Here is a 10,857-nt window from a genome sequence, read left to right as displayed (position 1 = left end):
GGGGATTAGGGTTAGCACCGACGTTCTTAAGGTTTGGAGGCTAATGGGAGGTCAGACTCAAGGCTCATAAGGAGGTTAGATAGGGTGCAAACCCTAAAATTAGGGTTTTCTCATTACATCGCCTACTCGTCGAGTCGGCCTTCCAACTCGTCAAGTAGGGTATAGATCCCGCGTCCTTGAAATGCTCTCTACTCGACGAGTTGGACTCCCAACTCGCCGAGTCCATACACCCACAACCCTAAATCTTAATTAAATTAAGTAATACCTAGAACAGGTGTTACAAGTCAGACTTTGTCCTCGAAGTCTGTTGATCCAAACAATTTCGGGTAGTGATCCCGTATCTTGTCCTCTGACTCCCAGGTCCACTCGGAGCCCCTGCGGTGCTTCCATTGAACTTTTACCAACTTCACTTCCTTGTTCCAAAGAACCTTAGTCTTCCTATCTAAGATGGCAACAAGCCTCTCGATGTAGTTCAGGCTCTCATCCACCTGGATGTCGTCTATCGAAAAGACTGCGGACTCGTCTGTGACACACTTCCGAAGCTGGGACACATGGAAGGTGTTGTGAATCTGGCTAAGCTCCTCCGACAGGTCCAAGCGATATGCCACCTTGCCCACCCGGGCCGTGATCCTGAACGGGCCTATATATCGAGGCCCCAACTTAACCCTCTTCCGGAACCTGTTGATCCCATTTTATGGTGATATCTTCAGTAGCACAAAGTCCCCTACTTGGAACTCAAGAGTTGATTACCGTCGGTCAACATAACTTTTCTGATGGATCTGCGTGACTCGCAGCCGGTCGCGCACCTGCTGAATCTGCCTGGTAGTCTTGAGCACTACCTCAGTGCTCCCCATGACCCGGTGTCCAATCTCATCCGAATAAACCGGGGTCTTGCATCTCCTACCATACAACATTTTGAATGGTGGTCGGTCAATACTGGCATGGTAACTGTTACTTTATGAAAACTTTGCCAATGGAAGGTACGTATCCCAACTTTCTCCAAAATCCAACACGCATGCTCGAAGCATGTCCTCCAGTGTCTGTATTGTCCTTTCGCTCTGGCCATCGGTCTGGGGTGGTACGCCGTGCTAAAATGTAGCTGAGTGCTCAGTTCCTCATGGAACTTCTTCTAGAACCTAGATGTAAACCGAACATCCCGGTCAGAGACTACCGACACTGGCACCCCGTGTCTAGCCACCACTTCTCGTACATAAATATGCGCTAACTTCTCAGCGGATATACTCTCGGAAATTGGGATGAAGTGGGCACTCTTCGTCAGTCTGTCCACAATCACCCATATGGCGTACACGCCCCTCGCCGTCCTTGGTAACTTCGTGATGAAGTCCATGGTGATCTCTTCCCATTTCCACATGGGAATGGGTAGCGGTGGGAACTTACCATGTGGTCGCTGATGCTCGGCCTTGACCTTCCTATAGGTCAAGCACCGCTCTACAAACCAAGCAATCTCTCGCTTCATGCAGGGCCACCAATAACTCAACCTCAAGTCTCTATACATTTTCGTAACCCTGGATGTATAGAGAACTTGGACTTGTGTGACTCCTCTAATACCTTCTGCCTTACTCCTCCAGTCACCGGTACCTACACCCGGTCACAATGTGTCAAGAGGCAGCGACTATCCGTAACAAACAAAGGATACTGTCCCCGAATCCGCTCTATCTTCCAATTCTCTTTCTTCACTCCCTCAACCTGGGCCTCTTTGATCATATCCAACAAAGAAGAAATCACCATCATCCTCATACAAATGTTCCCAATCAGGGACCCCGCCGTCTTGGGGCTCAACGCATGTGCTACCACGTTGGCCTTCCCTGCATGGTATAGGATCTCACAATCATAATCCTTCATCACATCCAACCACCTCCTCTATCGCATGTTGAGGTTCTGTTGATCCATCAAATACTTTAAACTCTTGTGATCGATATAAATGGTGAACCGCACTCCATACAAATAGTGCCTCCAAATCTTGAGGGCAAACACCACTGCCCCCAGTTCCAGGTCATGGGTGGGGTAATTCGCCTCATGAGGCTTCAGTTGCCTCGAGGCATAAGCTATCATGTATCCCTTTTGCATCACTACCACACCTAACCTTGGTATTGATGCGTCACAACACACCACCAAGTCATCTAACCCCTCGGGTAACACTAGGATCAGAGCCTTGCATAACTTCCGCCTCAAGGTCTTGAACGCTAACTGCTAATCCGTGCCCCATCGAAATGTCACATTCTTCTTGGTCAAGTGGGTCAGTGTCACAATAATCTTCGAGAAATCCTGGATAAATCTCCGATAATAGCCCACTATACCCAAGAAGCTACGAATCTCTGATGCGTTCTTCGGTACTTCCCACCGCATCACCGCCTCAACCTTGGCTGGATCAACCGAAATGCCCTCCTGATTGATGATGTGCCCCAAAAACTGTACCTCTCGCAGCTAAAAATCACACTTGGAGAACTTGGCGTACATCCTCTTCGCCCTCAGCGTCTCCAATACCTCCCTCAAATGCTGCTCATGTTGTACCCTAGTCTTGGAATAGACCAGAATATCATCAATAAAAACGATCACCGACCGATCCAGCATCGGTCTACATACCCTGTTCATGAGATCCACGAACGCTTCTGGGGCATTGGTGAGCCCAAACGGCATCATCAAAAACTCATAATGCCCATACCGAGTCCTAAAAGCTGCCTTTGATATATCCTCATCCCGAATCCTCATCTGATAGTACCCCGACCGAAGATCAATCTTAGAAAACCAAGACGCACCCTACAACTGACCGAACAGATCGTCGATTCTCGGCAATGGATAACGGTTCTTCACCGTTAGTTTATTCAATTCCCGGTAATCGATGCACATCCTGTGTGATCCATCCTTCTTTTTCATGAACAGAATTAGTGCTCCCCACTACACTACTAGAAAAACAGCCTTTTACGACGCACAATGTGTGTCGTAAAATGCTCAGACGACGTACAAATGCGTATCAAGGAAGGCCCTGTCATAACGAGAGACGACATGCTTTTGCGTTTCGTCTATAGACGACGCGCAGTTACGACACACATTTATGACGCTCATTTATGACACAGAATGCGTATCAAGGAAGGCCCTATCATAAAGGAAGACGAAACGTATTTGCGTGTCGTAACCTTACGACTCGCATTGCGTATCATTAAAGCCCTTGTCAAGAAAGGTCATGTCATAAATGAAGATGACACACCTTTTTGCGTATTGTAATTTCAAATGTTTTAAAAAAATATTATTTATAGATTTACTAATTTTGAAATTAAATTTGCGTTCAATGTCTCATAATATAAAATAAAATATCATATACAAAAAATACAACCCATTACATAAAATTTAATGTCATACAAATAATCGTACCATGGAAAGATAAAACAAATCAATAGAAGTTGTAACATAAATTCACAAACTTATATTTTTAATAACCTAATGTGTGCCTCACTGTAAACAAGATTTATATATAGCAACTTTTTTCTTTACAATGGCATGTGAAACTAGAGCCTTGGGAGCAGTTCGAACATAGCTAAATCCTAATCCTCTACCAGATGGATCACCAACACCTGTAATCTCCAATGTTTCAATGTTTCCTCTATCCTGAACAACAATATTTAAGACTTCAAACCAATAAATCATATCCAGTTAAGTATTAAGTCCCTGTTTGGTTTTTTTTACCTGATTTGTTCAAGCAACAAAGTTGCTGCTTAAATTCCAGGGAGTTATTTGTAATTCTCTCTCGATGTGGGAAGCAGCAGCGAAAGCTATTACTTCAGCAGAGAGCTAATTCATTGTAGAGGAGAGACCACATGGATGAGTCATGCTGATTCCTAGAAGTTTCAGTCTTTACATTCAAGCTAGCAGGCTTTCAAAAGCACACACCTAACACAAAAAAAAAATAAGATAAAAGAAAAGGAAGATAAAGATAAAGATTAAAGAAAAGTGAAAACATATATTTTCTGTTGTCACCATTCTTCTAAGCTCATCCTCTAATGGAATACGAAAATTTCGCTTCATAACCCATGAACCCCTCTGGTGATTGGTTCCATAAATATAAAACAAACTGTTAATATATTGGTATTATGGGTAAAAAAGTAAAGTAATGGGTAAAATTTCACCTGAAAATCACACAATAACTTTAACCTCTTTCTTAAAGAAACTTCAGCTACATTTGCAAACCGTGCAGATAACTCATTGGCACGAATAGCAGGTGTCAAGCCACGTTTTTGAAGAGCACGAAACTCACGATACATGGACACCAGAAGCCTATTCATATTATACATCTGAACACCTTTTGATATAGGGGACATCACTTCCATGTGAGGCTCCTATTTACATTACACATTTTAAATAAATATACAGATGGGAAAAAAAACGAAGGAAAGATATAGGTCAAACCTGTTGACCAACAACGTAAATCCGGTCAATGCGTCTTAATGAGAGCTTTTCCTTTGGAGAGCGAATGAGTAAATAGTCAGTGGATGAGAGTTTATGTGGATATATTGGAGCTCTATACATATTTGTTGAAAGAATGCATGGGTACCATTGTTCCTTAAGGGAATCTGACCTTTGGGGCCTGCTCATCGAATAGAATATCAAAAGGATCAAGATTGGGTTTCCTACTAAATTAGAAAACTAAATCAACAACAGAAATACCTTGTTGGATAGACTGCTTCCAACTAAAGAACTCAGTGTAACCTTGAGAGGAGTGAAAATGAAATGGTGAGAGAAAAATGTATCTCATGTTCTATTTTGTCATTATAAATAAATACGACTCAGTATTAAATTAATATTCTTGTTTTGTTTTGTGTGTATAAACTATAAAGGCATGGTTATGGAAGATGGCAACTTGGCAAATAATGCTTTGTATCACTTCCGAGAGATGCAAAGAAGACTGGTTGAGTTTTTAAGAAACGTGTCATCCTTCTGTAAAAAGGACTTCATACTGAATACCAGAAAGAATACTTTGTAAGTCATTATATATGTTTCTTTTTCTTATTCTTTCTGCTGTGTTTTGTTCATTTGTAACGTATCTCATTAAACTGTCTCATAACAACAGAACTAGGTGGGATCATCTCCTTGATAGAAGCACCAGATGGGACCTTACGCATCAAGTGAGTCAACATAATTCGTCACAAAACAAAAATTTCTATTCAATTCAGAGAAAATAATCAAAATTGATATAAGCAATAATGGAAAAGTGAAGAAATTGTAGGTGTTACAAGAAAAATTAAGATATCAGGGAATAAAATAATAAAAAAAGAAGAAGAACATCATGATGATGATGATGAAGGAAAATACCTCGACAAAAACAGACATTTCGTCAACAAATATTAGACCTGAGAGCCCTGAAGCATTCCCATGCAGGAGTGCAGAGAAAGAACTTACACTTTTTCCAAGAGACCAACTATCCTTCCTGTCATACAATAGAAAGTAAAGTAAATAAAAATAAGGCACAATGACACCAAAAATTGAAATAAGAGTGAAGCGTGTCATTCCTTAGTGTTGAAAGTTGAACTGTTATTGATTTTAATGTTATAATCTGGGAATGTTGAAGTCCAGGAGAGTCATCAAGGTAAGCATTTATACTATGAATTTTTAACGATCGCATCGAGCCTTATTTTCCCTTGACACTGGTAGCTTCCATTATTAAGTCTATTTATGTTCGGCCATTCCCTCCCACCTCCAAACTGTAACTGTAACTCCGGGCATCACTTTCATCTCCCATGAACCTCATAAACGCCATATAAACCAGAGCCATACTTAGCTGAAATGCTTCAAAATGGAGAAAAAAATACTGCCCAAAACAATTGAAAATCTACATACCATCAAAAAAAGACAATCATCAGCACAACCATAACTCCAACAATCGAACACTCTGATCCTACTTAAGGGCAGCTATATGGCCTGAAATTGCATACGACTTCATGTTTATGCTTACTGTAGTAAGGGAAGATTCCATGGCAACTGAGTGAGCTGTATTTGCATGGCAATTCGAGGGATTCTGTAGCTTTTTCCAATGCTAGACATCCTATATCACCGAGTTCTTGTCTGCAAGTCGGACACTTGTTGTTCACAAGTGTTTTACAAGTGGAACAAAGAGTCTGACGAAATTTTGAAGTCAATCATTCTAATTTCCAACTTCAAGATTTCCACGAATTCTAACCTTTTTAAGGAAATTTCGGTAATGAGATAATGTTTGATAACAAATAGGGTAAATGGTAACAACTTGTACGTACAAGAACTTGAAATATACATAAATCTTGAGGCTTAAAAAATTGATATGTTTGACCATGAAAAGTCAACATCATCTTTTTGTTAACCGAAGTAAAAAACGATGTATCACAATCCGAAAACCCCTAAATTCACATGAATCTTGAAACGATTATAATATGAATTTTAACATGTAAGAGCATAATCAAATTAGAAAAATGGAGAAAACCTGATGTATTGGAGGGTACATTGAATTGGTACAAACAGGGCATTCGAGAAGCTTGTAAACACTGAGGGTGGGATTAATTTTGGAAGGAACGACATTAACATAGTGAGTTTTGATGATAAAATCTGGGGATTTTAATGGCTGTTTTGACGATGTTGATGTTGATGTTGATAACGATGATGATGGTATGGGATCTCGTCCTCATTTCATTCATCCAATGTTGAAACGCATTCAATGTGATCGAAATCCATTATCCCAAAATCAAAAGAAAAAGGAAAATAAAATACCCATAAAAAGATCAGATTAGATGGAAGAGCATGTGGGTTTTGTTTGGAAATTCTTGTCCCTACCCTGTCTTTGGGTTAACGATGAAGAACAGAAACTGGAGAAGTGGGAAGGAAACGGAAGTGAGAGAGAAACAGGAATAACTTTATTGATCATTGAAAAGGGTGATATTTATTTTTGATAGCTCCCCGCCGGCGCACAACTCCATGATTAGGTTAACAGAGTGCCGATGCTCGTAGGTGCCATGGAGCTCGACAATGTTACGGTGTCCGGTGAGGTGATGCATGATCTGGACCTGTCGACGGACATCGTCGATGTCATCCTTGTTAATCAGCTTCCACATCGCGATTGACTTGTAAGCGAACTGTTGGTGCGTGGTTTTGTGAGTGACAAGATACGTCACGCCAAATTGGTCGTGGCCTAGCGCTTTACTGATTGTGTAGGTTGCACGAACATCTTCCATTGGTCGCCCGAGGACAAGGCCGACGGTTGTTGGCGAGGAGTGGTGATGATATTAGGGTTTTTTTGGCTATTGATCAGTGAGAGAGAAGAACAATGGAAATAAGGTAGAGGATAAAATGGCGGCCTTTCAAACTTTTGGAATTTCCATTTCCCCCCATTGCTGCAAAAGAAGAAAAAGTGTGTTTCATTAAATAAAATATAAAGCGACATACCTACACGACACTCATTTTAACATAGGTGCCTTCCATGTTTTAAACTTTTTGTATTGGACACTAATTTTAGGGCATGCAAAAGTGCGTGTCCTCTATCCTTCATTTTTTTAAAAATAGACGTTATTTTTAGGACACACAAAAAGCCTATCCTAAATCATTGTGTTTCATTGTTTGCGTGTCATTAAACGAAAGTTTTCTAGTAGTGCGGGGAACTGTTCGGACGGATGAACCCTCGATGTAGTAGCTCCTGAAGTTGTGTACATAACTCCTACATCTCGGGCGGTGACAACCGGTATGGTGCCTTCATTATCAGAGCGGCACCTGACACTAATTCAATGCGAAACTCCACCTGCCTTTCCAGAGGCACTCCTAATAACTCTTCGGGAAAAACATTCCAGAATTCCTGTACAACCGGCACACTGCCCACATCCGTCGTGGTCTTGACCCTTGTATTTGAGATATAAGCCTAAAATCATGTACATCCCTGTTGCAGGAACCTCCGAGCCCTCGCAGCTGAACAGAGGGTTGGCCCCTTTGGGGCCCTCTCACCATGTATAACCAGTTCTTTCCCACTTGGGGTCCGAACCCTCACTAATTGGCGCTCGCAATCAATCAAGGCCCCGTTGGCCCCCAACCAGTCCATCCCAACAATCACCTTCACTACTCGCATCGGTATTGGGACTACATCAACTCAAAACCTTTCTCCAAACACATTGAGGACACAATCCCGATACACCCTCACTGCGCTCACCATGCGGTCATCCGCAATCACTACCTCGATCGTAGATTCCAAAGTCCCCGAAGCATCCCGAAACTTCTTGCTAAGCGCAAGAGACACGAACGATCAGGTAGCCCCCGAATCAAACAAAACATGGGTATATATACCGTTGACCACAAAGGTCCCTATACAAGCACAATATACACATAAGCAATACAATAAATCAAGAGTGGAGAAGAGGAAACACATACCGAAAACAACGTCCGGCGCTGCCCGAGCCTCCTCGGTAGTCAGCTGAAATGTGCGGCTCTTCACCGGCGGAGCATCCGCCTTAGCAGGGCGGCCATCAGTAATCCTCATTATGACGGGCGCAAGCGCCGACACTGCTCCTCCCCCTTCCTGTAACCTCGAACAATCAGCCCGCTTATGGCCGGTCTGGTTGCAATGAAAACAAATCAAGCCCTTATTGGGGCAGTCCCTGATTACGTGGCCTAACTGGGCACACCCGAAGCATCCCGAGCCGCCCGTCTGACAGGCTCCACTGTGCGGCTTACCACACTTGGCACACCGGCTCTGGCCCTATTGGCCCCTTCTAGATGAATCCGAGGCCTTAGGCTTTTTAGCCTAACCTACTGCTGCCTGGGCCTGCTCAGGCTTCCGCTTCGTGCGGGAATCCAATTCCATCTCCCGCTCACAGGCCTTCTCCACCATCTCATTCAGGGTTTTGCACCCTGTAAAGCTCACAAACTCTTGAATATCATCCCTCAGCATGGAATGATAGTGTTTCCGCCTCATATCCTCATCGGTAGCATACTGTGGTATCAACAATGCTCGCTCCCGAAACTTGGTGGTGATCTCCTCCATAGTCTCGGTGGTCTACTGTAAGTCATGAAACTCCCTCACTAGTTGTTGCACCTCGATAGGTGGTGCACACTCCAAGTCAAAATCGTCAAACAAACTCGGCCCATGTCATCTCAGCCACCCCAGCTGCTCCCACCTGGCTAGTAACCTCGCCCCACCAATCTCGTGCCCTGTCTCTCAGCATGCAAGAAGAAAATCCAACCTTTGCCGCATCCGGGCAAGAACTCGTGTGCTGGGAATTGTCGATATCTGCCACCCAAGGTCGGCTAACAATGGGGTCCCTGAATTTGAAAAACTTCGGCGCCCCACACGCCTTGAACTCCCAAAAGGAGGGAGTTTGGGCCCCAACCTGACCCACAACAATCTCATCCCTGAATGCCCTAAGTCTCTCCTCCATAATCTCCATCATACCCTCCTTGACTGTCCCAAAAACGACTGGGTAGCGTCAAGGATGCCCCTGGTAACCTCGGTTGCAATAAGCTCGTGCAGCCTCTCATCAATGACATTAGTAGTGTCGCCTGATCCCGATCCTGATCCTCCTGCTCTAAATCGTGTCACCACCATGCTGAACTGAAATGCAATAAATCATAACAATCAGGATTTCCATATAAGGGATCTTCCCACGCTGGTCCTCCTTGAAATCGTCAGATCTAACATTGGTTTGGGTACATGTCCTGTGCTTTCAGTAGTACAGGCTGAATACTACCTTCCACACTTACATGTACCTTTCCCAAGGCTATATCCAATTACCCCAATTCGCCCCAAACTCAATCATGTCTCACAGACTACCGCCTATCTCAAATCCTTGGCGACCCTACGATTTGCTCTACCTATATCAATCAAACCAATCATAATTGGTTGCCATTATGCATGCAATTTATACATAGAAAATGATCAAATAGATTTTCGAATAAAAGATTCTACCCTAGGACCACAACAAGACAAGGAACATGAAATAAGGCTGATGATATATGGTCCACTAGCATGGCCTAGACTACTCTAGCACGCCAGCTTGGCCTGGCACGCTCCTGCTAGCTCTACCTGGCGCTCCCTTGCCAGCCTTGCCGGGGACTCTCCCGCCAGCCCGGCCTGGCGCTCACTTGCCAGTCCTACTGGGGACTCTCCCGTCGGCCTGACCTGGCGCTCCCTTGCCAGTCCTGCTGGGGACTTTCATGCCAGCCCGACCTGGTGCTCCCTTTCCTGGTGGGCGCCTGCCAGCCTTGCCTGGTGTGCGCTCACCAGCCCCGCCCGGCGCCTCCGGGCGGCCTTGCCCAGCTCCTTGCTAGCTAGGCCTGAATTAGGCTTGCTCAAGGCCTGACCTAATTTCCCTTGACCTAATTGTCCCCTATATAATGAACAGTACCTCCTCCATGGAAGGGGACCTCTCCTAGGAGCTTTCCTAAGGGACTTTTCCCAAGGGGCCTTTCCCTGGGACCTTTCCCCTGGACTCTTCCCCATAGCTCAACCGCCATACCATACTTCAGCTGGGTGGCTCAGCCGCCACCCGCCGCCGTCAGCCACCATACACCACCAGCAGCACCAAGATAGTCCTCTGTAGCTAAAGAGAGCCATCTCAGATCTATCAACTGATCTAACTTGATTGTCGGAGTCCGCTCCTGGGGCACAGTCCCTGGGGCGGCTCTAACGCATCTCTTTAATTGTGATGTCCAGATCTCCGTCGTAGCAGAAGACCAGAAGAATCGTTGGAGGTCTTCTGAACATCCTCATCCCTGACTCGCATCTGGTGATATCCGGAGCGTAGATCAATCTTGGAAAACCAAGATGCTCCCTATAGTTGATCGAACATATCATCTATCCTCGGGAGTGGGTAACGGTTCTTCATCGTTACCTTGTTC

The 10,857-nt window shown here is 44.2% G+C and overlaps 1 protein-coding gene across 4 annotated transcripts; it reads right to left on the bottom strand.

The window, feature by feature from the left end:
• Positions 1–3,315: 3,315 nt before the first annotated feature.
• Positions 3,316–7,315, bottom strand: LOC145076938 (transcription initiation factor TFIID subunit 1-like). 4 transcript variants are annotated; one of them, XM_079022733.1, is made up of 10 exons: positions 6,467–7,315; positions 5,966–6,190; positions 5,326–5,842; positions 4,681–4,722; positions 4,568–4,600; positions 4,423–4,473; positions 4,143–4,352; positions 3,994–4,056; positions 3,703–3,906; positions 3,316–3,624 (listed from the first exon to the last, which is right to left on the bottom strand). In XM_079022733.1, the coding sequence occupies exons 5-9, from the start codon at positions 4,568–4,570 to the stop codon at positions 3,877–3,879; spliced, it is 357 nt and encodes a 118-aa protein (XP_078878859.1). In that variant the 5' UTR covers positions 4,571–4,600; positions 4,681–4,722; positions 5,326–5,842; positions 5,966–6,190; positions 6,467–7,315; the 3' UTR covers positions 3,316–3,624; positions 3,703–3,876. The 4 variants fall into 4 exon arrangements, with proteins under 4 accessions (XP_078878859.1, XP_078878856.1, XP_078878858.1 ...); XM_079022730.1 differs by having other exon boundaries at positions 4,423–4,600; XM_079022732.1 differs by having other exon boundaries at positions 3,316–3,590; positions 4,423–4,600.
• Between the last annotated feature and the right edge of the window lie 3,542 nt (positions 7,316–10,857).

Source organism: Lactuca serriola, chromosome 9, assembly GCF_051521515.1.
Source record: "Lactuca serriola cultivar US96UC23 chromosome 9, Lser_US96UC23_V15, whole genome shotgun sequence".
NCBI classification, from domain to species: Eukaryota; Viridiplantae; Streptophyta; class Magnoliopsida; order Asterales; family Asteraceae; genus Lactuca; species Lactuca serriola.
The sequence above is the reverse complement of the archived record's forward strand: the minus strand, read 5'-3'. Positions and strand labels throughout refer to the sequence as shown.

Excerpts from the sequence above, each read along its gene's own strand:
- LOC145076938 (XM_079022730.1), bottom strand. The coding sequence starts at position 4,542 with ATGTATAGAGCTCCAATATATCCACATAAACTCTCATCCACTGACTAT. Across the intron at positions 4,057-4,142 it reads AGTTATTGTGTGATTTTCAG|AGGGGTTCATGGGTTATGAA; the intron begins GTGAAATTTTAC and ends ACCAATCACCAG. Across the intron at positions 3,907-3,993 it reads AGGATGAGCTTAGAAGAATG|GTGTGTGCTTTTGAAAGCCT; the intron begins GTGACAACAGAA and ends TTTTTGTGTTAG.